Source organism: Anas platyrhynchos, chromosome 7 (assembly GCF_047663525.1).
Source record: "Anas platyrhynchos isolate ZD024472 breed Pekin duck chromosome 7, IASCAAS_PekinDuck_T2T, whole genome shotgun sequence".
In the NCBI taxonomy this organism is placed as follows: domain Eukaryota; kingdom Metazoa; phylum Chordata; class Aves; order Anseriformes; family Anatidae; genus Anas; species Anas platyrhynchos.
The window spans coordinates 29,335,843-29,362,430 of record NC_092593.1 but is presented as its reverse complement, the minus strand read 5'-3'; the positions used below and the strand labels follow the sequence as shown (position 1 = coordinate 29,362,430).

Below are 26,588 nucleotides of genomic sequence, written 5' to 3'. Positions count from 1 at the left end.
CAATGTAAAGGAAAACGGTGACCACAGCCCCACTGATTCAGTTTCCAGGGCCCCAAAACATTACCTGTTGTGAACCTTGGCTTAGTGGGTGGCTCCTGTACGGACATAGGGAAGGTGGCCGAGGCAGGCGAGGACTGTGCGCGGGACAGAGGCCGGTGGCCTCCGAAGGAGACGGGCATGCCAGCTGCCTCCAGCGACGCCTGGTAGTTTCTCAGCTGGTGAATGCGCTGCTGCTCCAACAGGAGGGCTTGCTGTGGGGAGAAGAGGCAGCTACTGAATGTCTGCATGGTGCCCTCACGGAAGGGCTTTTAAGGGTTTTTAAAGTCTGCAAGCTTGGACCCATTTCCCTGATAACCAGCAGCATGTCATGTCGCGTTTCCTTATTTATTCTTACCAAGGAAACGAGGCCTATGTATGGTTGTATAAATCAGAGAAAGAACTTTGCACAAGCACGGCTGGCAATGGCACCGATCCCTCAAGGCAGCGCTGTTATGAAGACCGTGCCACTCAATAAGGAGCTGGAAACGAAGGCTCTGAGCTGCAGCCAGGGACGCTCACGTGGGGCCCGCGAGCCGGCCCCGCAGTGCCGGGGAGACGGCAGCGAGCAGCTAGATGCAAATGACTGCACAGAGCAACCAATTTGCACCTGATTCACAGACACTGCAACTGCAAGCCTGGCACCAGTCCGCCTTCCCTAGCCAAGGGCTGTGGATTTGCTCAGAGCTACACCCTGGCATGGCTACAGCAATCTGTTCTTGGCTGCAGATCCCACGCAGGGGTTACCCAAGGCTCCAGGTACAGTCAGGCACTCAGTGCTGCGGGCTGCAGGGATGAGCAGAGCACCGGTGCCTTAAGAGAATCGCAGCCTTCTCATTAGAGCTACCACAAATGGCATTTTCTGGGAGATTATGCCATGCTGCATTGCTACTGGATTTATTGCTTGTAATCCACGTGCCTCTGGTGTTTACTGTCCAGAGTGAGCACACCTGGGATCCCTGGGATCTGCAGTACTGAAGAAGGAATCCCCTTCAGGAAAACCACTTTGTCACCTGTTCCCTTCTCTGGCCCTCCCGTGGGGCAGTCAGTTTGTTTTAAGACATCAGAATAAAACTAAATCCTCTGCTAGTATTTAGGGCTCAAAAATGTTAAGACGTGTTGTCTTCCCAAAGAAGCAGAAAGTGTTTGGGTGGCTGCAAACACACCGACTGCATTTTGTGCAGATGATCCAGGTTCTCTTATCTGGGACTTTTGAATTGACATTGTGACTCCAGGAAAGGATGGCACTGATTTTACTTGCAGATTTCCTTCAGTGCCAAATACTCAGAAGGTGGCTTACCCCTACTTTTTCCTCCTTAGAGTACTATAAAGAGGTCACAAAAAGCCAAGTCCCAAATGGTCACTGTGATAATATGGGGATTTACTTTGTAAAGTAACTGCACTGCTTCCTTGCAAGGCTTTTTGTTGCCTCCCCTTGTCCCAGAGGCTCCTAGCAGCACTCTCATAAACACCAGGACTTGTCCTCATGCTGCTGTGCTTTGTCTGCAAGCTCAGGCTGTATTTGTCAGTTTAGTTTAGTGCTACCCTTCCCACTCTATACATACAAGGGTAGCTTGTTCCTGTACGATGATTATAATCCACCATTAAAATGCTGGTAAAATCTTGAACCGTTTTTTTGGCATTTGGGTTAGTTGCAGACATGTTTTTCTACAGGTAACTAACAGATTTCTAACACTTACTCCTAGCAGCTGTAAATATCTGAGGTGAGGAATGGTTAATATCCTGATTTTAATACACAATGGCAATTCAGCCCCTCACTCTAGATGCTGCTGAACTCCACCAAAGACCAAGAAGCCTGGTTCCAGGAGCCCCAAGTGTATTTTGAGCTCACCTGACGGAAAAGCAGCTCCTGCTCAGCCTGCCTCTGCCCAGACTCCAGCTCCTGCTGTGGCTCGGCTTCCTCCTCATCGCTCTCAATGGGTTCTTGCTTCACTTGCACCATGTTGGCCAGCCCTGGGGCCTCCTTTTGGCTTGCGACTCTGTCGCTGTATGGCTCCTCCAAAAGGGCTTGGTGTTCTCGTAACTCTTCTTCTGTCTCCTCCGGGTGGCTTTCATGCTGGCGAGCTGGCTCATTGGGCTTTGATATTATCTGAAAACATCCCAGAGGTTAATTGATAAATAAAATGTAACTCACTGCAGGTGAATTTGACTGTGTTCTCTTCAAAGAATCAGCTTCGTGAAAAGAGAAACGGTGATTTATAGCTCTTATAAACATTGTCCAAAACAACAGTGTAAGGAAAGCCTTGAACCAGGTTATCCTAGGCATTAAGTGTTATCAAAGAAATACTCTTCCCCAAGTAATCATGGCTCCTCAGTTTCCACTTCATTTCCCCCCTAAAGTAATCAGAATCTCTTAAGCCTACAGACCTGTGGATGCTACCGAATTCACAAGCAGCGTAACAACCACCAGTACATTTAGCAATTAAAATCCTGAAAAAAAGTAACAGAGACAAATCCTCTGAGGGTTTCTGCTTCATTGTTTGTCCAGCTTCTTCTGGAATCACCCCATTAATTTTATGTTTAAAGGGAGATAGCATCATCAAGATTCCTCCAAAACTTGCATTCTCATGAAATTTGTTAAGAAGAAACTGAGAATACTAAACTTACATCTGTACATCTGTACAGAAACAAACTGCAAGAAGAGCATCGTTCTAACCACACCTTCCTAGCTAGAGGCAGTGAGCTTCCCTGAAAGCGTGCGTGAAAACAAAAGGGAACAATATAATTTTCACCATAATTCACACAAGCCAAAACTTTCTGAAAATATATCAGTGAGATAAAATTCTCAGTGCTTGGTCTCAGACTGCTTGTGATTTTTATTTGGAGCAAAAAAACATGTGTACTGCTTTTAAATCCAGCAGAGGTAAATAAATCAATTTCCTTTCTTTAAAGGAGCTCAGACTGTACCCGTTTCATACGCTTATAAAGAAACTGCTGAACTTTGAAAGCTGTCAGGGCAGAGCTTTAATAAGGATTAGGTCATTGGTATGAAAAGCAATATTGATTTTAAATCTAATAAAGCTAAATCAAAACACGGTTATTGAACACATGCAGAAGGACTGACTACTTATAAGTAACTCACTCTTTGAGGAGCATTGGCTCAAACCTGAAACTAAGCCTTTTTTCCCCTAAATGTAAGGAGAGAGGTTCTGCCATATAACTTAAGCAAAGCTACACAAAGCGGGTTTAGGCACACAAAAGCCATATGAAAGATTCATTGCCTGCAAGTATCACACCAAGGACAGCAAAAAATTGTTTTTATCTACAGCAGAGGCTGTCACAAAACCAGGGCTCAAAGCTCCTTTTAACACCTGAGATTGCAAGGACGAGGACGCAGGGCGACGGCTTTCCAGCACTGTGTGGATTACTGGGGTTTGGATGTCTCAGCTCCTGAAAGGGACATTACATGCAGAGGGGCCTTATCTTGTATAGTTTGAGGCAAAAGCCCTGTGGGGTTCACGTGAAGCCCCAGTACAGTCAGTGCGTGCAGCCCATCCCTCTCAGTTGTGCGAGGCAAGGATTTTGTACTGACCAGTAACTGGCTGCACAGCTGCTGTTGGCGAATTTCCACAATGAGGAAACTCATTGTGCCCTTTGAGAGTCAACAGCTGCTTAGAAGAGATGGGATCCACTTAACTAATAAGGCTGGCCAACCTAAACCAAAAAGAACAGGGGAGGGAGAGATTCCTCAACAAGCAGCTAAGACAGCTGGGGACAGGGTAGTCAAGCCAAGGGCCCAGAGTGGTGGGAGTAAAAAAAGGACACGACAATCTACAAAACCACATTGAGGTGGCATCTCTTTGAGCTCAGGAAGAAGAAGGAGGGGTGTGCAGAAATGCCTGGTGAGGAAAGCTCTCAAGCCTGTCCTGGGGAATTGGCACGCTTGGATGCCTCTCTGAGATGCCTCTGCACCAGTGCATGCAGCATGAGGCCCACACAGGAGGAAGAGAAGTCTGTGTGTAGTTACAGGGCCATGACCTGGTCATGACCATGATGTGGTGGGATAATAAATATGACTGGAGTGCTGTGATGGAGGGATATGTGGTTTTTAGGAAGGACAGGCCAGGAAGGTGAGGAGGGGGTTGCCCTTTATGTGAGAGAAGAGCAGGAATGCATGGACCCCTGTGCTTTGGTATAGGTTTGAAGTTAGTCAAGAGCTTTTAGGACTGCTGCAATCTCCTGGTCACACAGAAGTAGACGGGGACTACTTTAAACCGCTGGAAGATGATAACTAGGTGACCCTGCTTGAGCTGGGATGTTGGACCAGATGATCTCAAGAGTTCCCTGCAAACCTAAATGATTCTGTGATCAAAGTTCTCAAGGATTTCTGTCAGGTTGCTCCCCCATTCCCATCTCCCCCGGTGCATTACTAGTAACACACCCTGGATAGCTGAACTATGGAAAGCTAAAGTTAGCTCTTCAATCAGTTTTCTTTAAGCTCACTTAGGCTTGATGAATATAATCTGGTTTAAAGATAATTAAATCATCATAAACCATCTTCTCCTGCATTTTTCTGCTTGGATTGCAGGTCTCAAGCTTTGAACTTGATACCTTTTGAACTTATGAACTACGCAAGGTGAGTAATTGCTGGGAAAATAACTTACAATGTCATTGTCAAATCTAATGGAAATGAGGAGCAGTGTAATTCCCTAGAAGTTTTAAATTATTCCAACCCCGTAAAAACATAAGAATTAAATGAAAAACACGTGTATAAAATGCTACAGTGAAGGCTGAAAATGAAGTGGCCAATGACAAGGACATTTCAAACATTCACTTTGCTGTCCTAATATAAACTGAATCTCTTGGCATGTCACTTGTTCTAGCTACTGCAACCCAATTCTTCTAAAAGGACAATTTTGCAAAATAAATATTTTGTTATGAACACATTCCATATAATTCACAATGATGTGATTTATTAATACTCCCTGAATATCTTCCTGTTTTGTAATTCTATGATCATATGCTTGTGTTAAAACCAAGATATTAAGTTAAGAAAATCTACAGTAATCTACGTGCAAGGCAATGAATATCAAGTTAAGATAGCCTTTAAAATGCTCACAAATACATCTGAAATAGTAAGCAATTACCCAATGCACCATAAATAACTCCTTCCCTTACCAAGCTCTGTACTATCCTTTGCAATGAAGCTATTGTCTATTTTCAAATCCTGTCACCTCTGGTTATCACATACTGCCACCATAAAACAAAGTGAAAGGCACTGTCTTTCACTGCCTCTGGCCTTGGACAGCTGACTATTTCAGTACAGAAATAACTATTTCAGTACAGAAGTAACTATACATCTCGATTCACAGGCATTATTAAAGACTAGATACCAGCTGTCCACATTTCTTATCTACCTCTGAAACTCAAAGAAGAGAAAGAAGGAAAAGCAAAAACATAGACCAAAAAAAAAAAAAAAAATCTGTCTTGAAGAAGATGCAACTATTTTGAACCAGTTGGACGAGGCCCTGGGCAACCTGATTTAGTGGGTGGCATCTCTGCCCATGGCAGGGGGGTTGGAACAAGATGATCTTTAAGGTTCCTTCCAACCCGAGCCATTCTGTGATTCTATTATTCTAAGATCATAGTGATGTCAGATCCCAATACAAGGAAAACCAAAGGATTAGTCATTTTTCCATGGAATGTTTCATAAAGAAAAAAAAAGTGGGGAGGGGGGCTTTTCTTTGCTAGTAAAATTTGGGATCAGTAAAATTTGGCATCTCTCTGCTAGGTACTTACTATATGTCTACTTGGTACACGCACATGGTACCTTGTCTGTGGTCATATATTCTTAGGACACTGAGAATTCTGAAGATACTGCAACACGTGCCAAAATGTCTGTTTTCTCATCACAGAGTAATGAAGAGTCACCAACAGAAAAAGTGCCTGAGAAGGTCCCAGAAGGATATAATTAACACACTTTCTTTTTAGATAACATGTGCCACAGGGACCTGTTTGGTTCTAAAAGACAGCTGAAGAGCTCCTTGGAAAGTACGTGCAGAGTTGGAGAACGTCCATGAGACTGTACAGCAAAGCTTCACATCTGGGCATCCCTGACCAAATGGTGCACCTCTGAATCTTTCTGCTAAGAAGTCAAGCAGTTACGGAAGAAATTTCTGGTCCTGCACAAGGACGAAGCTCCTACAGCAATGAAAGGCTGACAGAGATGAAAGTTGGGCATGACTTTAGGTGCTGCTATAACTTGAGTTGGATCTAATCTCAAGTTCTCTTTCACTTTAGGTCTCCAACACGGGAACCTGGTACCTCTCCGGTGTTGCTCCTCATGATAAGGATTGCTGAACACATTTTGAAACACTGAAGTGGCTGCTTTCAAAAGATTAATAACAGTCCTTTGGGAGAGGGCATACGTGCTGGAGGGCACACATCAGTCATGTCCTTCAGAAAATTCAGCATTGCTGGAGAGACTGCTGCGCAAAGGACACAAGCTGGAGGCTGAAAGCACCACACACACCTTTGAACTTCAGGATAAATCACTTCAGGATAAATCACCACATTTCCATACAACTCATCCAGGTTTATCTACAGATAGTGCAGGCTCAAAGAGATCATGCTTGACAGTGTGCCAAAAGCCCATTCTACTTTGGCAGATAAGTACAGCTGGTCAAAACTTTGTGTAGACAGGAACATGCTGAAAGGCAGGTCAGACAACACCACTGTTGAGAAATGTCCAGTTTATACCCTTGGAACTGCAGAGCATGCCCAGCAGGGTGGAGTGACTTGCCCTGTTTGGGGAACGGGGCAGAATAGCAGTTGTTAGCAGCTGGGACCTAGCCAGCCTCAGCCTCTTGTGCACTGGTAACGTTGACCACGCAGAGTCCTGATCCCCCTGAAAGCAGCAATGTGGGGGACACGAGTGTGGGTGGGTGGCACGGGGAGTCCCATTAAGCAGAGGAAGAGAGAAACCAGGCAAGTGAAGAAGAACAAGACTGGCTCAGCCCTGACCACAGTGTTTCCGAGAGGAAACCTCCCTTTCCTGCCTCTGCAGATCAGAGAAGAAACAACAACTCTGGAGAGTTGGAGAAACAGCTTTGGTCAAAATGAGGAAAAATAGAAGATGGGGGGACAATAAAGGCTCAGCTCATAAGCATCCTGAAACAGCCAAAAAAATGCCACTCTTGAGTCAAAGACATAGATAGGAACTGAGAAATGAGAGGCAGGTGGTGTGGAGCAGGTATGCTGGCAGGGATGCTCAAAGGAAGGCAGGCACAAGGCAGAGTGCATCCTGTAGGGGAGCAGGCATGTGGACAAGCATCTGGAGAAGAAAACATACTGCTGAGGGCTTGCATTAATCACTCAGACATGGCAACACAAGCCCTGCTCTTCTGGCTATCTCGGATGACTCTTTCCACGTGAGGTACCCCTTGCAGAACGAGGAAATTCTAATTTTAACTTCCATAGGCTGAAGAGAAAACAGAGGTGATAAGGGATGATGAGGAGAGGCAGAATTGGGCACAGGCCACGCAGGGAGCTGGCAGAATGTTCTGCAGCAGCTGAAGCCTAGAAAAATCTCTTTTTTTTTTTTCTTTCTTCCTGAAGTGATGAGACAGCAGGAAAAAATAACTGTCTAAAGCAGCCGACCTGCTGGAAGGACCATGAGCCTGCTTGCCTCTGTGCCTAGACGAGAGGGAACGATCGAACTGCAATGAATCAAAGAACAGGGACTGCCTGGAGGGGAAAAGGAGGGGAAGCAAGAAGAAAACACTTTGGCATCAGCAGAGGCTGTTTTCTTTTTTCCCCCTCTCCCAAGGAATTGGAATTACGGACTTGATTATATCAGGTATGCGTCTCCGTATCTTCAGATCTGCAGCTACAAACACCCCACAGAACCATGGCTCCTGGCAAAACCACTTAATAGCGTGTACGCGGTAATAGGTGCAAAGATACACACAGCACATGAATCCCAAGTGCCTCGCATCTTGCTGAACTGCATTTCATATTCAGCCGACAGACACAGCATGAACGCTGAACGAGGTTTTCCGGAGATCTTTTCAATGCACGTTATATCCAAAGATATGTTTGGGTGCTTGAAGCCACCTGGAGCCATGGCATTTCTTCAAGAAGATGAAAACATTTTGTTACTTTATCAATCGGCCTGAAAGCAGAGAGAAGGGGGTGTGGGGGGAAACTGAGTGATAAATGAGTAAAGGCTACACCAAAATAGTTTTCCCTTAAACTGTTTGAAGGGCAGGAGTGCTATCTGAACGTTGTGCAATACAACCTACGCTGTATTTTTCCAATAGTACAAATTAAACATTATATATTAAAAGCTACTCCAGAAGTCACTCGAGGCTAAACTGTTAATGTGTGCCAAAAAAGAAAACATCAGGAAATAGGGAGGTGAAATTCTAGGTGTTAATAAAAATGTATCCACCCAGCACAGTTGCACCACATGCAAGTCAGGGCACTGCAGTCTGGCATATACGGACATCGCCATGTATATGCCACAGCAGGAGAAACACCGCTCTTTGCAGTGTGCTAAAACGGGGTTTTACCCAGAAGAACCACAATTTGACCACAGAAGCTCAGTGTTAATCTGCTTAACAGCACAATTCAGGACTAAAAGGGAGATTATCTGTTCTATGAAGGCTTCATGAATTAAACATTCAGTGGACTAAAGCCAGAACACTCAACATCACTACAGCAAGGTAAAAAGTTGAGTTTTCTGGCACGTGATTTATGGAAATCTCACTTGCATATTTCTCTTTAGAAAGGCAATTGCTGCTTCAAGACCTATCATGCTGAAGAACTGTTCTTTTAACTCAGAACACCCAGAGAACACCGCCCGACTTCCCCTGGCTCCACGAGGCCATCACAACAAAAATACCCCCTGAATGCCAACCTCCAATGCCACCGAGATCCATCAGCAAAACGCTTTTTTTTTCTCTTTCACTAAAAAAAAAAAAGACTAACATTTGCATCTTAAAAGAGACTGAAGTCTGCAGAGGAATTATCGCTGCTGAAGATGAAGTGATGCTGGGACGGCTGCATGTATTTATTGTACAACAAAACAACAATTCCCCTCACCCCCGGCAAAGCTCCTCTGACCACGGGAAAAAAAAGCCAACATTCCCAAGGCTTGAATGTTAAAAACGCAAAAAAAGGTGGGAGAGATGAGTGTGTGGTGCTGGTGCAATTTAAGGTCATCTCTCCCATGCACCTGCGTTAATGTATAGCTTTTATTTGCAGGACTGTTTAGTATTTACTCTTCCAGGGCTCATGCCTCATTCAGATCAAAGGTTGCACAGAGCTCATTTAACAAGAAGTGACCCGGTATCTTACCCAGAATCTTATTTACTGCATCAGCCCCTGCTTCTGAAGGAGCTGTTGATTTCTGCGTGTGGTTTTGTAGCGTGATCATCACCAGAGCACTCAAGCACCCTGCCAATATTACTGCATCTGCATTCGCGAGGACTCGGTGGCAGGAAGGTAGTGGAGCTGCTCCAAGCCATCCAACAGGCGGCCGAGGCAGAGATTATGGTCAAAGCATGCACAACGAACAGCTGATCATCCACCACGTGTGTTACATGTGCAAGCACACCTCTGCAGCTAGCAGCCCTGTCTCAGCACGATGTGTCCTGCAAAGGGTATTCGGAAAACGAGGGATGGGTGGAGGTCAGGTGCAAGTGTGCAAAAGGACCGTGCAGCAGCGCACGCTTCTGCGGCGAGGGGAAAGCCAGTTCTGCAGCAGTGTTCAGCTGCTCTAGCCCTAGGGCCCCTTCTTTACCCCTTCCAGCAAACCACTCGTTGCTCCTTATGTGCCCTCCAATTTCGGCACCAAATGAAGGCAGCACGTCATCGAAAAGCAGCCTTGTTCTCACGCTTCTCCTGTGTGCCGAGTTCTGGGCCTTGTACAAGAAATACCACTTGCTAATGAAAAACTGAATCAAGAAAGGATGCAAAAGACTTGCATGGGAAACTTTAAAACTCCCATTTTCTAGCTTATGCACTCAGTTTTGCAACTACAAAAATGCTCTTTTTATTCATGCATGTCTCTTTTGTTCCTGTTTTTGGGGAAATGCTTTTTCTTCGGTGTGAGCGTGTTTTATTTTTCCCTCCTCAAAGCAAATGCAAATGTCACCACCAGGTGACAACAGGAGCACTGGGTTACCAGGGCTGTGACCCTCATTTTCCACAGAGAGGTCCTCACATTCTTTCCTCACATTTTTCCCCGTTTGTCAAGTTTCAAGGTCCTGCTCCAAGCCTCAGGAACCAAGGCTTTACAGCAAAATCCCCTAGATGATTCTTCTTATTATTAACCGGGAGAAAAACAACATATTTTCCTTAGCTGCCTCCTTGGAAACAACAAGACTTGTTTTGGCTGCAATCTTCTCAAAAATTTAATCTGATGTAGACACCTAACAGGGAAAGTTTAAAGCCAAAATCTTAAAGTCAGGAAAAATCACAAGCAATTGAAAACAGTCTCCTAACTATTTACAGGAAATAATACAACACAACCTTAACAGACAGTGCTGTCGCTTCTGCTAATAATTAAAAGGCAGCAGTCTATTACATTATTTTTAGTTGTGCCCTCACTCTCTTAGACACAAGGGTCTTAAAATATCCGTGTGTCTGGGAAAAGTCTTCTTCCATGTCAGCACTTGGAGGCTATCCCACGGGATAAATTTGCCACACACATACAGAGCGAGCACCGAAGCGCTTTTAACTCATTGCTTATATAAATCACACACATGGAAATTGCCCCCGTGCATTCGGTTTAATTGCGCTCAGCCCGCCCGCCTCTCCCGTGGATGTGATACATCGCAGCGCTAACAAAGCTGAAATTCAGCCTCCTCGAATCGCACACGCTCTGCAGCTCCTGGGAGGTCTCAGTGAAAGCCTGAATGAGTTCGGTAGGACGTCACTGTGAAGCCTTTGGACGCTCGCAAGTGCTGGCAATGGAAATCCTTAAAAACTAAAACAAACAAACCGCTGAGCTGAAATTTATTTCCTAACAAAGAAACCCTACCTAGCGCCCCGAGTCTGACGATCCTAGTGAGCCTGGTTTCAACGCTGGCTACACAAAGTGTGTTTGGAGGGAGGTAAGCGAAACGTCCATGGAAACAGCAGCTCCGCCGCCCCGGTGTGCGGGGCTGAATCAGGTCCAGGGCTGGCACGCGCGGTGCACAGTGGCCACAGTCCAGAAGTACAAGATTGACGTCAGCAACTTGTGTAATCATCCTGCCTTCACTCTGGTCCGTAAACAAAGTTTTGGGGGGGCAGGGGTGTCTTTCTTTAAAGCTGCCTCTTTCTCCTCACTGGAAAGTTGTTTTATTTATTATTATTATTTTTCATCCGGCTCTCAGCAGTTATATTTTCTCATATGGCTGGAAAAGTGAAAATATTTGGAGAAACCTCCGCCATAAATCAAACTGCAGCAATCTGAAAGGCACGCCTGCTATCTTACTTGTCCACCAGAACCCGAAGCCTACTACTGGACTTGTTAAAGAAAGCCACAACTGGAAATAAAACAGTACAAACCAAAGAGCCAGAAAAATATCGCACTGATTATGATTTATTTCACCTTTCCCTCACAGCCTTTTTACATTCCAAGTCCATTAACAGACTTTGCCTTCTGAAATCCTGGGACAAAACCTCATCTGGGGTCAAATGCAATAGCTCCATCCATGCCGCTTGTGATCTGATCTCTTGCCCTTAAAGGGTGAGTGTTACCTTCTGATGGGCTAGAGCATCAGGAGAGTTTTATCTTGTTTAATGCATGCTCAAGCAATCACCTCCAAGCAGCTCTGTTTCAACGTCAGCAATAATATTGGGATGCCCAAGCAGATCATTTTGGCTGCCCAGCAATTGCAAAACCTGCGCGCTGACCAACAGTGTTCTCCAATATTCACCTAAGTTCTCCAAGTGATTTACAGAAAACGAGTTAATAAACATAGTGCTTTCTTTCTTCAAAGCAATTTTTGAATCGTTATCTAATTAATCTTCAAAACAACCTCTGCAGGATGCACAGCAATACTGTCCTCATTTTTAGGAGGAGAAATGGATCGAAACCTGTAATGCTTTACACAGAGGCACAGTTCAAAGAATCCGGACTGGAGATGGGAACAGCTTTTCTCTTTCCAAAGGTAATTTCAATGAAAAATGCCTCAGTATATCTGAATATCGTCACTTTCAGTTATTTTCTAGCATTATGCCTGGAATCCCTCATCTTTTCTCTCTCAAATTCATATTACTGATTTTTCTCCCATTCAAAGTGAACATATACACAATAGGTATTTTGCCCATACTCCCTGACAGCATTTTATACTCTCTGCTACAAAGCTGACACAGATCCAGATGTGGATGAATGGAAGCAATGATAACTTTTTAAGCATTACTGGAAAGCCAGAAGTCTGAATTGTTCTGCCTTTCCAATACCTGCAACAGCGGCATTGATCCCCGCCGTGGTGATGCACGTAGCCCATCCTTGCTGACAAATTTCTCAAAATCATGAAAAAGAGGCTCAAGGATGAAGGCCAATGAGTTATGGAGTCAGAGACCACATACATTACAGCACAAGAAACTATGAAATGGCGTCGGCTAAAAATGGTGCTGCCCTAATGAGGAAGGAGGACTTTAAAAGCATCGTGCCTACCTTGTTGATGTGCAGTTGCTGCTGCTGGAACTGCTGTTTGTGTTTCTCCAAGAACTGCTGGTGCTGCTGCTGGATCACTAACTGCTGGAGGGCCTGGGCGTTCTGGGGAAGGGGAGCAGACTGCGTGCGCCCCAGCGGGCGATGCTGCCGGAGTTTGTGTATTGAAGGGGAGACCCGTTCTCCACTAACCAGAGACTGTGCATGGAGGGGCAGTCCTGAAAGATACCAGTCTGAAGATAATATGGAGGAAAAAACAGCAGAGAAGAAAAAAAGGAAGAAGAAAGGAAGGGAGAAAACGACTGTTGAGTAACACTGATGGTGACAATGATACATAACGCTAAAACCAGCCACCTCGCCATTACAGCTGAAGCATCCTTAAAAGAAAACAGATAATTAATGACCATTGGATGGAACAATACTTTCTATTTCTTTGTTTGCTTGTTTACTCAGAGATCTTATGGAATATTTCATTTCTTAAATTCAACAATACCTTACGGACCCTTCCATCGCCCAGTGGATGACATGAATTAGATCACGGTGGTAGTTCTGAGGAGAAGCTCAAGTCTAATGGCTTGCCTTGGTACAGTGAGTGGGTTCACTTCTAGGACAGCACCAGCCCATACTGCTGCCCTGCAGCACCCTGCTGTTGTACCTTACAGGATGCTCACCAGACGTGCTGAAGGACGACGGTTGATGACGAAGCTGGTTCTCTCCTCTAGATCATGTAGGGAAGCATGGCTGCCCTTGGCTGTGCTATACCTACTCTGCAGAAATGACTAGGGATGAAAACTTCCATGTGATAGACTCCTGATCATGTTTGGCTTAGATAAACATAAATGCCTTTCAGGAATATGAGAGCCACGAGGCTTCATTATGTCTTGAGAAAGAAGATAAGTCAGAGGACAAGGTGTCAGAAAGATTTATTTCCACCACTGTCCTGTATAGTCATGCTAGCAACTTAACAAAAACATACAGGCTATTTTGGGATGACAGGCATTACTCATATGCCCTTGGCAGTTTGGGTCTCTTGGGTGACTACCTTGTGAAATACCTATCTGAGCTCTGGTAAGGGCATGTCTGCAGGAACTGTCTTCTTTTTTTAGCTGTTCACGGGTAAGCCAGTTCTTGCTCTGCTCTCTGAAGACATACCTTCCTAGATATCTGGGATGAGAAGACACACAACACAATGACAAACCCAAGGGTGGAGGAGCTGAGGATAAGCCTTCGCCTTTACTGTTACACCTTGGGACAGAAAGTCATCGCTGGTGTGAACTGCTGTCTCCCTAATGTGGATAAGGCTGCACACACTTTTGGGGTAAAAGTACTCTTTTGCATCACCTCACTGTACAAAACACAGTAAGATTTGCTCAATTGGTCAGTAACATTCAAAAATGAGACCCAATTCTAGGGCTGGGGAAGTTGTTTCTTCTCCCTTTCACTTTCTGGTCTTCAGTTGAATAATGAAAAGCTGCACAGCTGTCTGCAGACAGCTGAATGCAGCAGCTCAGAAACACCTGAAGTGCCTGGCCCAGCCAGGACCTTGCCTCCTTGTCCCACTAATTCACAGAACTGCCCTACATGGAGGAACTCAATTCAATTAAAAGCCTCTCTTCTTGGGGCAATTTACCGAGTTTCTCCCAACCCTTTGCTTTCCTGAAAAGAATCATGTAGAAGGGTATCTTATTTTATAAATATGTGTGTGTGCATACATACATACAAAAATATACGTGTGCATGTGTATGAATATATGAATAATTTGGAAAGCTGTGGTCCATTTTCGTTACAACACAGTTAGAGAGCAGAGGAAGGGATCCTACATGCCTCTACAGGATATCTTTGAAGACTACTTGCCTCCAAGTGAATGGCCAAAGTCCCCCTGTGAAGGCTTTCCAGGGAGACACGTTCCTACTCCCTATTTACTTGTCAGTGTGAGAGATGTTATCCAGAGGAATCAGTCACAAGAGCAATGTGAGGTGTAAGGAATTCTGCTCTAGCGTGGGACACAGTCTCACTGCTTAGATTTTATAAACACTTTCTACTCAAGGTGAACCATTCATTGAGCTCCAGCTAAAATCCAGAAGGTAGCTCTGCAAAAACAGCCCCAAACTCACAAAATCAGCAAACATCTGTCCAGCAGGGACTGTTTGCTTCCCCAAACTCCCATGTCTAACTGCACTGAAACAGCATGCCATTGCGCTGGATCATTTTGTAGCAGTCAGGATACTATCTTCAGAGCTGTAGGCTACCAACAGAATAATAATAAACTCCACTTTGCTTCCATGGAAATTATTAGTACTGACTGTAGTCTGGCAGCCAGTCCACTTAGAGCTTTTGAGACCATGTGTTAGCTTGCTCTGGTTCGGTTGCTGCACCTGGAACGTGTGTTTCTTGTTGCTGCTCTGCTCTATAGTGAATATTTCTCCTAAGTGCTGGTTTGTAACAAGTTGTACTTGCCCTGAAAACACCACACGTAGCAGGTGGACTAGCAGGAATACACTCGGAAGCGCACACAGTACGCTGTGAGCGGATGGGAGCTTTCAGAGAGGTGGAATAGGAGACAGAACAGCACTCCCTACGTGCTCTTTAAAGCAAACGCCAGCATGAGCAGAGAAAAAGGTTTTGGTGATATGATAAGAGAGGAAATCTTCCCCAGTGACTCTTCATCAATAGTCCTTGGGCAAAGGGCAACTGGTGAGGAGACACATCGTGACTGAGCAACCTCATCACTCCACGACCACCGTGACAGAAGAAGGCAATAGGAAACTACGTAAAGGTTCGTGGAATCTGTACAAACCACTCTCAAGGCTCTGAGAGGGTGAGTTAAACACTATAGTTCCATGCTTCAGATTCCCCATATGTACTTGTTTATAAGCTTAACACAACCCCACATATATTCCTGGAATTTGAATGTAAAATCAGACATGAGCCAAACCAGACAGCAGTGCTGTAAAGTTTCAGCAATCAGCATATCTCAGGAACTTCATAGAATCATGGAATGCTTTGGGCTGGAAGGGACCTTAAAGATCATGGAGACAGCACCCTTGCAACACCTCCCACCAGCCCAGGCTGCCCCCAGCCCCGTCCAGCCTGGCCTTGGGCACTGCCAGGGATGGGGCAGCCACAGCTCCTCTGGGCAGCCTGGGACAGGGCCTCACCATCTGAAAAAAATCTATCAGAAATGGAATGAAAGAAATAAAAATCAACATATCTGTAATTTACACAGACAATCCTTTGTCCCAGCACTACACAATGTGAAACAGAAACGCATCCTACTGGGGAATAGTGCTTTGAATCAGCCCTATTTATAGCACTACGCCTTCCCACAGGTACTTAATTCTGAAAACATGACACAGGGAGTGATTCAAAGCAATTAACATACTGCAAATGTAACATATACAAACAAATACAATCTGTTTGAATGCAGCTGATTTTGCCATGTTTTTTTGCCGTTTATAATAATGATGAAAAGCCAGTATTTTAATCTGTGATTTTGCAAATGTGTGCCTCTGTTATACATGGAATAGCAACCACCAGTGATAAACAGGATGGGTAATCACAAAACACAATATTTTTGTTGCCACTTTCATCTACAGTGGTTAGAGCTCCAACAATATAGCTTTAAGTTGTTACCTCCATAAGCAAAGCATAAATTTGCAGGTAGTACTATCTACTATCACTTCACCAAAATGACAAGGCAGCTTCCTCCTACTTCTGGATGATGTGATCAACCTCTGATTTTGCAAATGTTGCAACCTACCCAATGTGTCAATGAACAAACACCTCCTGCAAGTTTATATGTTAAACCTACAGAATGTATAGATAATGTGGTATCTCTTTTGTGCAAGAGATAGATAAAAAACAGTGGATGCCACTTGCTCTCCTTCCCCTGCTGGGACTGCATATCAGGCTTTGTGCATTATCAACCGTGTGCTCACCTGTGACTAAGGGAGTTTGTGCAGTTGGCTGTTCCAGTAAGACCATGTGTTGCAGAAGAGGGTTATGTGCGGTTCCCCCATCTCTTTCCAACGTTGTAGTGCTCAGGTAGGGAGTGAGGTGGGTGCCAGGAAATAACGAGATCCGCTGCTGTAAGGTCGGGATAGTAAGTCTCTCAGCATCCTGCTGTGCTGATCCTCCCTGCGAACACACAGGTGATGTCAGGGTGGATTAAGGGATAAATCAGTGCAAGCAACAATTTATGGACTGCGTTCCCCATCACTTACGCTGGAAGGGCCAGTTGCAGGCAGTCCGAGCGTGATGTTGGGCAAAGAAGGAGATGTGTAGAGCGGAAGCTGTGTTACCGAGCCTTCACGATTCACAAGTCTGTGAGCCAGGCTGGTCTGGAAACAAAATGGAGAACATTGTCCCAGTGAGACAGCATCTGCAGATTGGAGGGGGGACACCTTACACTGGCAGTAACAACACATCAGAAATGTACAGAGAGGGAAACTTCACTTCTGACACTGGAAATATGGAAGGAGGGAGGTGAGCTGTGCTTCGGATCCAGCCTACGTGCGTGCAGATGAGATTCATCTGCAGAGCTGCCCTGAGCACCGCTGCTGTGACCGCAGAGCCCTCTGATTTCTCACCGCCTCACGCAGCAGTGACAAGGCCAGGGTAAACAACACAGGGACGGTCTTGCTCTGCAGCTGCCGCCAGCATCGCTGCCCTGCTGAGAGACCTTTTGCTCTTTATTGGATCTCGCTTGGAGATTAAAGATCACCTGTGCGTCCTCACCAGTGCTCTGCTTCCGCTCAGTCTTCATGCAAAAAGCTTTTGCAAAGATTTAACAGCTTACTTGTCCTGCTAAAGTGTTTGCCCTTTTAAAGCTAAAACAGATTACCTTAAAAAAAAGAGAAGAGGCATTACGATGGCTGTTGTTTTCTTTAGCAAATCGCAGACAATTTATGCTATTTACTAGTGTGCTTTACCTTAAATCAGACTTCAAAATTTCATCAAAAACCCTTAAGGTTGCACTTATGTAGCTATTTCCTGATTTTCAGGATGAAATGTGAGATTTACTGAATTACCTTATGGCCATTTAAAGGAGGAACACTTAAGTAAAAATACCTAAGTTTAAAATGAGATTGATTTGAAATACTTGGTAGAAAGCCCATTATAAAAATTACATTAATTTAAACTGCCTGATTTTTCTGTTAAGAAACAAGTGTTCTGATCGCACCGAATTCTCACCGGTAGGTGATTTTCCAACTTAAATAAAATAGCATTTAGATTTCAGAAAGACTTCCTACAGAATTTTACACTTTTAACTCAGGTGCTAATGTGGAAAAAAAAGGGACAATGATTGACGCAGTATTATACTATGGCACAAGGTGTATTGGTGTAACAGAGATCTGAGTAATGGCTTTATACGTTTCAGACATAAATTCATAGTCCTGTAAGACTTTGCAGGTTATTTCCTTGGCTGCAGAACTGGGTGGATCACTTCTGGGTAACAAAAACCTCATTTTCTCCCTCAAAGACTGTAGGGTGAAACTTGGTGCCTAACACCACTACAGCAACCACTTGGGGGGAAAAAACACTAATATGAGGACAATTATTGAAAAACAAAGAATCTATACATGACAAACTTCAGAAGCAACCCTGCCTCCTTGATTTACAGAAATGTAAGCAGGCCAGCTTTAACAGGGCACCCCAGCACTGCTACCTGGGGCTAGTGCTGCCTGAGCAAGAAAAGCAAAGCCTCCCACGACTGTGTTTGTCACCTTTGTCAGACATGAGGCTGTGCTTTCAAATGTGCTCTTCAATGTGCCACGAACCAGCTGCTCATTCTCCCAGTGTCCAACCACATCAAAATTCCACAATTCAGCAAAGTCACTTAGTTTTCATACGATACTATGCAAAATTTCATCTGTAGAGTGATTTTTTTTTATTTCCCTTTGTCTTCTTGTGCCTTCATTAATGTCAGTCAAGCTTATTGGAAATATATTAAAGAGTAAATCTGTTTTTAAGATCTCAGTTCAAAATTTGCTGCCACAAAGGAGGAAATTGGAAAAGAGCATTTTGCTGTTGAATGCTACCTGCTAAGGGCATATGATTGTGCATACCCACACACTTCTTTTTCCAAGTAATTTTGAACACCACTGGCAATTTTGCTTTAATTTAAGTAATACAAAATGTTAGCATGCCACATTGAGAGTAAGATAGTTATTGCCAGCAGAGTAATGAAATATTTTACTGATACCATAAACGAAACAAAACGACATCAATTTTCCCTTTGAACAATCAATACAGTGTAGTTGTGCCTCAAACTATCTCCTGGGGATTTGTTTTAAAAACAATGAGGAGAAAAGTACAGCAGCTTGACATTATCAGCATATGATATTTAGCAGCATTATCATCACTTTAAATATACAGATCCCATCTATGGGTTATACACAAACATTTTTAGAATTGCACAGAAGAGAACAATTTCAGCATGTACAATTTCTGTCTGTAATCGAGTACTTTTTATAGACTTGTATCAGCTACAATGGCAATGAATATCATGTACCTTTCCAAGACAGAAAAAAAAACTTTAGATTTAAAAACACTACTTAAAAATAGATGTTGCCTGTTTTAAAGGAGGCAGATAGCTCTAGTCTTTCCACACTGAAGGCAAGCACTTAAACTTGAATAATGAAGTACCGTGCTCCAACATATCTGAAATGGTTTGGAGCCGACCTAGCAAACTAACAAGCAGAGACATATTTCTCATTTAAAATTAGAAAATAAAGCTAACCATGAAATACTTAAAGTTGGCAACGTTATTTTTTCATAAACATTTAAATATATACAATATGCAAAATTGGGAAAATGATAAAAGCCTGGTCAACTGGTATCAAAGAAATTTTAAACACCTGGGCTACAAGGTAACACTTCTTATACTAAAGATTTCAAAGAAACCAAAATCCTGCCATGCCCAACTTCTCCCAAATAAACCTCTCTAGGCAAATGGATCAGCTAGTATCACACAACACGAGATGCATAGCCATTTCTCCCAGAACTACTGAAAAGGACTAGAACATTTAGCTAAGCCATTCAGATGCTGGGAGGAGAACTATTTGTGCAATGGGATATCAATATCCTGCTTGCCATCACACGGTGATGTTTTCTTCTGTTTTGTGATGGAAACGATCCAATATATATTATGCAGTCCTGCACATCTCTAAAATTAAAACTAAATCATTTGTATATTTTCCTAAGTTTCCAAAAATCACGAAAAGGTAAAAAAGCTTTATACATTCTTTTCTGGGAAATTACATTTTATTCCTCCTTTTTGTATTTTTTTTTTTTGGAAATGATGCATCAAGTGTTGTTCTTTCAAAAATCTTAGATCAAGGAGCTTCCTTTCTTGCATGCAGTGGCCTTACTGTGAGTTAGGCACTGCAGTACAGTTGAAAAGAGGTAAAGGGAAGGTGGTTGTCTTTCACATTTTTGGTTTCAACTCCCAGTTATACATTTTGGCAGTACACGGATTTTCTTCCAAATTGTCTGCACTCCTCATGCCTAAGCCTGACTTACAAAATTGCTGCATTATTAGCAGTTGATCAAAACCATTTTCTTACAGTTTGTGTCTGTGTCCATTTTATTAGGTATTGGGGGTCTAGTCACAGAAAATTAGCTCAACTTACTTATCTGAAAAATTAAATGGTTAAGGAGAACGCTACATCTTCGTATACACCTTCAGGAGATGATACTGACTTGCAGGAACATTCCATTATGTTTATATCACAAAGAACTGTCAAATCTAAACAATTCCATCATTAGTGCTTGGAAGTTTGCCGTGCACAAAGTATAGGTAAGATTGACAGCTGCTAAGCGCTCGTCCTCCTGGGGCTAACAGGAACCTACCTAAGACGTGCCCCCAGCTCAGCCAGGCTTCAGTTCTGCAATCCTGATAAACAACCCCACCCGTAACATCTTTTCCCAGATCTCCTCCAACTAACAGACAGTGTGCATCTCAAAAAAAACACATCTCTTCAGAACAGCTTCAGTTCCCAGTGTCAGGCGAAGATTCTAACTTACACTGTTTCAATCCTTACAATAATTGACTTTAATCCTTTAAGGTCTACGATAGATGGATGGAGTTCTGTGTTGGGTAAGTTGGCAGGGGAGAGGGTGGAGTATTAATGCAGGGAATATGCCTACATGCTACGCTACATTAGAAATAAAAATAAAGTGAAAACCCGTACAAACCTAGAAAGTGAAAAGGGCCTACATTTCTGCTGTAAGAAGTTCTTTTCAACCCTGAATGACAATTTGGGGAAAACAAGCCCAAGCTTGTTTTTACAGTCCTGATGTTAAGACAGACACTATATTCATGCGGCGAACAGCTAACAGTAAGCTGGATAAAAGGAAACGCACCGGTGACATGACACAACCACCCTGGTCTTCTACACCTAAGGCTCTTAGTGGGAGCCAGTTAATATGGCCCATGCCCCAAAATCTGCCTTTAGAAAAAGGGGGGCTTCAGTAACCCTGAACACAGGAGCTGCTCTGTTGTATTAACCTCCTCTTTGTCCAGCCTGATACCCTGCCTTTGACATCTGCAGGAGAAGTCTCAAGTGATGGTGAGAGCTTATAGGTTTAAAAACTAGCACACAGTATCTGGCACCACGCTTCCAAATCCTGAGTAGGGAGGAAAAGTTAAATCTGTTTTCTCTAATCTAGTTCTGGTTCTGCCACACTTTTACTTAACCTACTGCAAACAAGAAGTTCACCCCGTGTACGGTATAAGAGAACAAATGCCCCAAATTTTAAAATCCTTGTATTCGACCAGGAAATACTCTTGATGTTTTACAATGTCAAATCATTTTATTTTTACTCTCTACTCACGGTAAAACCACTACAAGTTACCACAAGCAGCTTGAGAGCTGGCTCAAACTAGATTTAATAATCAGGTAATGCATCCTGTCTGCCCAGCTTGAGAGGTAAATTCCCCAAGCACTCTCCAAGTCATGATCTGGGTTTTTTAGTGTGCTGCACACCGGTTTGTATGCCTAAAACTCTGTGCAAACTGATTAGAAAGCCAAGTGTTAAACTTAGAGAAAGGAAGGGCTCTGTACCTCTGCTTGAATACTCGTGACTGATCCCGTAATTCCATTCTCGGCGCTTATGTTATTGGAGCTGTTGTTTGGAGAGCTGGGACCAGATCCAGGAGCACTGTTGCATGCAGAGTCTAAAACACATCCAAAACCAACTTTTAGCATTACAAGCAATCTTTGAGATGATATTTAGACAGATAACAACCCCTCAAGTTTTGTTTTGGAGGAAGGCAACCCTCCTCCCCATCTCCCTTTTACATCTTCACAGGGCTCTTAAGATACTGACAAACACACTTTCAAACAGCCTGTCCAAGTACCTACTTACCTGATTTATGTCTTCACCTCGTGGGGATTTCTCTTATACTATATTAATAACCTTAAATACAATTGGAAGATGATAAAAGACAAGGAAAGCTTACAGAGGCCAAACTGGAATATGTTGGATTGTCCTGTTTCATTTTTCTGGAGTGCTTCTCTAACCCCCTTTAGTCTACAATCCTCATGACTCCCTCTCACCACGAGTTGCTTTGAACATCCTGCTCAAATGACAAGGGAACCAGCTCACTGTGGACGTTTTCCCGTGCAGTCCTCAGGTGCATCTGGATTTACTGCAGGCACATGCCCAAAGCCGAGCCCTTACCCTGAGCTGGCACCAGAGCCGACCTCCACTTCCATGAAGAGGCACCAAGACTTTCCAGAGCAGGCCAGTGGGAGAGGCAAATTAAACCATTTTGAGAGTTTTAAAAGCTGCGTGAGTGACATGGGAATGGACAAATAGTCAGTCATGGCTGAGCACCTCTCACAAAAATTCAGGCAAAACGAGACAGGGTCCAAGAGTGACTACGTCAACTTCAGGACACTGCCTTCTTTTTTGGTAGGTCTTCTCTACTCTTTCTCCAAGTGGGAGTAAAACACTTTCTCACTGGAAAGACCCAGTGCAGAGTTAATGCCCCCAAATAATTCTGTTATCACCTGAACGCTCACAAAATCCTCTCAGCTTTGTATGTTTTATCAACACGTTCCCTGTGAACTCACTAACCAGAACCACAGAGTTGGCCGGCTTGAAATCAAAGCCTCCCCATTACTGAGGCAGAAATAACAACAAACAAAAGACAGCACACGAAATTGCAACAGCCAGAAAACTTCCCTCAGAAGGTCTCTCACCTGGCGCATGGCACAGCTTCCAGTGTTTCTCCTTTTGTTTTGGAAGGCAAATAACATTGTTTTTTTTTCATTCCTCCTTTCCAAGCACAGGATTTACCCAATGCCACAAGAATCTCCCAGCAGCTGCAATGGTTCAGGCTGCAGCACTCGCCTAACTGCTCTAGGACGCCCCAGTAGAAATAAAAGTCAATTGTTACAATTCCAGGGATTTTTATTTTTTTTTTACATCGTTTCTTTTGTGGCATTATTCTGTGTATACTGTTTTGTTATTTTCATCATTGCAAGGGCCTCCAGCAAAGTACCAAAGTTAAACAAATAAATAAATACATATTTGCCTTGCTTCCATTTACTGCCATTTATTGGCTCTGCATTTGGGGAGGTTTCTTGTAATCCTGCAATCAAGAAAACTCAGCAGCGAGTAAGACCCAGCTGAGCACATAACACTGAACTTCTCCATGGAAAGCAACTTCAGGGAGTCTAAGCATTTTGAAGGAATTTTCTGACTGCATGGAAAGCATGTGCTTTCCTTTGGTACCATATCCTTAACTCCAGGCTGCCTTCCTGAACCAGGTCCACGCTCAGTGAGAAGCAGCAGCTTCCACTGCCATTTCTGAAGGCATTGCTGGGATCAAGTGGTCAGACACTAGGGCCTGATTTATCCTAAAAGCCACGTGACTTAGAGCGGTACATGAGGAGTGAAGCAAATTCGATTTCCAGACCTGACATAAATTATGCATAGCTGTTGAAATCCATTTCCTCTGCAAACGGAGGGGCTCTGACACAGAGCAGTGCCTAGCTGCCCCCGGATGTCCCGAAGCCACCAGGCTCTCTAAGAGAGCTCACTCTGAGTTTGTGTGAATGATGACAGCATGCTTTCAAGAGGAGATCAAAGTCTGAGACAGCAGTCATGTAGTGGTACTTACACAGAGGCATCCCTAGATGGTGCTAAGAATTAACTTTATGGTGATCTATACAGTCTAGTTTAATCTGATTCCTCCTTACGAAATTTATTCCCAGAAGAATACTATTTTTCAACAAGAAACTGTCATATAAGTAGTCAAAAATACCAGCTACGTATATTAAATAAAAAAGCCCTTACATGTTTTAAAACTTCAACATAATTACTTAACAAGGAACTGTGGCAATCTGCCCAAAGCCTAAAACATACCAGGGCTGTAAAGCATTTACTACTGGAGGAAGACAGTTATGAGTTATGGCCTCCCCATGGATATCTGTAGAAGCACTTTTTGGAAATTTTATTTCTCTGCAACCTGTTGCTGAAGATCATAGAAATGCTCAGGAAAAAATAGCACTCTGGTGGCATAACTGCATCTACACATCTTAAAAGTAGCTACAAAAGATGCTCATTGAGGCGGCAGTGCTGTCCCAGTAGATGGGTACCCAAGGACCTGTGCTGCTGCCACGCACCTGCATCAGAAGGTGAACTCCACCAACAGTATCAAGGTTTTTCCAACATTCAGAGGCACATAAGAAAGAGATCCAGACTGCAAAATTAACTAGATGCAGGAATTGCTTCTGGAAAGGGACACTTCACTGAGCTTGTGGCTGGCAGCACAACTTCTGCTGCCTACCCAACCTACCTGTGACGTCCAGCGGGCGCTTCTTCAGAGCAGTAACCACCGGGCCATCTTTTCTGCGCAAGAGGGGGCTGCTCCGTCTCTCAGCAACTTTTTGCTTTAGTCTGGATCGTAATTTTAGGTTGGGTTCAGATGCTGAATAAAAAAAAAAAAAAAGAGAAAAGCAAACAGCATTTGAGTTAATATCATTTCAGTAGATTTTTTACTCAATGCAAAGACTGAATTACAGTTCATCATTTGTGAAAGCCTAAACAAAATTAGTCATTCGATACCATATATTTGGAACAAAGACTTCTAAATATAATGAAAAGGTTCCAGCCTATATATTATCTGAATTCACTGATAATGAAAGTCAGTGACATTTAAATTAAAAATAATAATCATCCTGCCGTGTTGTCTCTAATGACTGTGAACTCGTTTGGGCTGGATCAGAGAGCACCACTCACACTCCCCAGTTTCCTGCCACTGCCCAACTTTCTTCCAAGCCAGTGGGAGAACCTAACTTATGAGATCTAAAAATCAATACAGGAATCGGTGAGATAGCTGAGATGCTGCTGCTTGGTCAGCACGGAGCATTGCTGTGGGGCCGGGACGCTATCTGCGATGTGTTGCTGAAATGGGCAGCCCCACACCCTTGGAGTCATCTGACCACAGCGTGAGCTGGCTCAGGGAGGCACACCAGAAAAAACATGGGGAAAAAAAAAAAACAACAAAAACACAAAATAACACAAAACAACAAAAAAGCAACACAAATCAAACCACATAACAAAAAAAAAGGTGAATGTTTTCACACTGGTTCAGCTCCCTGGAGCACCTCGCCTTGGGTCTGATGAGCATCAGCGTCAACTCAGGCAAAAGGGCATGGGAGTGTGGGCAATGCTAAAGCCAAGGCCAGGGCGGAGAAGGTTTGTTTATTTGGGGAGATACTTGGTTACATCATCACAGCCACAAAATTAAACCGTATCTAAAAACACATCAAATACTTCAAAAAGTCTGGGCTGCCAAAAGTAGGTGTGCATCTATTTCCTGAGACCACAGCCTGACTTGCTTTGTGTATACCATACAGCTGAAATATCCTCTTAAATAGAAACTTCTGCTGTACCCAAATCCTTAGATTTCATTTCTCCAAAAGTCAAAGCAGAACTCCTGGGATCCCCTAATATCTCCGGGTTAATGACAACTGGCAACGCTGAACACGTTCGCACTGCACAGCTTATCAAGTTTTTATAAAGGTAATGAAGCCTTAAGTCAAGATTCCTCCTGTGAGATGATTTTCCCTGTAAACTTTGTGATCTCCTGAGTATACATGAAATATCTGCTTTGGTGCTTGAGGGCTCCTGACAGTTATGAGATTTGTGAACTGGCCCAATCTTCTCCATTCCTCAATCTCTTAACAACTCTGCAGCTTAATCCCTTTGAACTGGCAAATCCTGTGCTCTCACCATTAACTACCGATACACTCAGCTCTCTACACTCCAGGGCCAATAATCTACATTTCTTTAGAAGACTTAAAATGGGGTTTACAAACTGATTTGAATTAACTACGTCTGACTACAGATACATTTCCCCGCAGTTGGCTTTGACCACTAGGTCATGTAAAAGATCAAGACCAATCATGTTAATTGCAGGGCTCAAAAATCAGAAGCTGATGAATTCATGATCAAATGCTTCAAGTTAAGCCATCAAAACAGTTCTTTGATGAAACTTTTGGAAGGGAAAAAAAAAAGAGCTTTTCATTACTGTTTTGGACAGAAAAATGCCAGCAAGAGATAAAGGAGGTACTAAAAAAAGTGTCAGACTCATCAAGATGATGCTTAAAATGCAGTATGAAGTGCATTAGCAAAGGGAAGAATCATCTTATAGGACATTTACATATAAAATGGCAGGGGGCTGAATGTAAATCTGTCGTTTGCTTGGAGGACAAAATTAGAAGAGTGGACGAGATAAAATACAAGCATATACTCAGACTAGCTCCTTTATGAAATTCTCTTCAAAACAGCAGTTGCCTTAATATTTTTAAAGCAGTCTCTGGGCATGAGAACATTCAGTACCTCAGGCTGAATGCTTTAATTTATTTTTTAATATTTTTGCAAGTCTTAAGTTTTTGTAACC

General features: G+C 43.4%; 1 protein-coding gene across 21 annotated transcripts in view; it reads right to left on the bottom strand.

The window, feature by feature from the left end:
- HDAC4 (histone deacetylase 4) overlaps window positions 1-26,588 on the bottom strand; it is a 233,279-nt gene that overhangs the window by 55,401 nt on the left and 151,290 nt on the right. For 17 of the 21 annotated variants that reach the window (XM_027461718.3, XM_027461717.3, XM_021275821.4 and 14 more), the window contains 7 exons: window positions 24,480-24,611; window positions 21,736-21,848; window positions 16,891-17,007; window positions 16,606-16,804; window positions 12,671-12,900; window positions 1,889-2,146; window positions 65-251 (listed from right to left, as the gene is read on the bottom strand). In XM_027461718.3, coding sequence (XP_027317519.1) covers window positions 65-251; window positions 1,889-2,146; window positions 12,671-12,900; window positions 16,606-16,804; window positions 16,891-17,007; window positions 21,736-21,848; window positions 24,480-24,611 — 1,236 coding nt within the window. The remainder of the gene's footprint in view (window positions 1-64; window positions 252-1,888; window positions 2,147-12,670; window positions 12,901-16,605; window positions 16,805-16,890; window positions 17,008-21,735; window positions 21,849-24,479; window positions 24,612-26,588) is intronic. The other 4 variants (XM_072041163.1, XM_027461716.3, XM_038182536.2 and 1 more) reach the window with 1 other exon arrangement.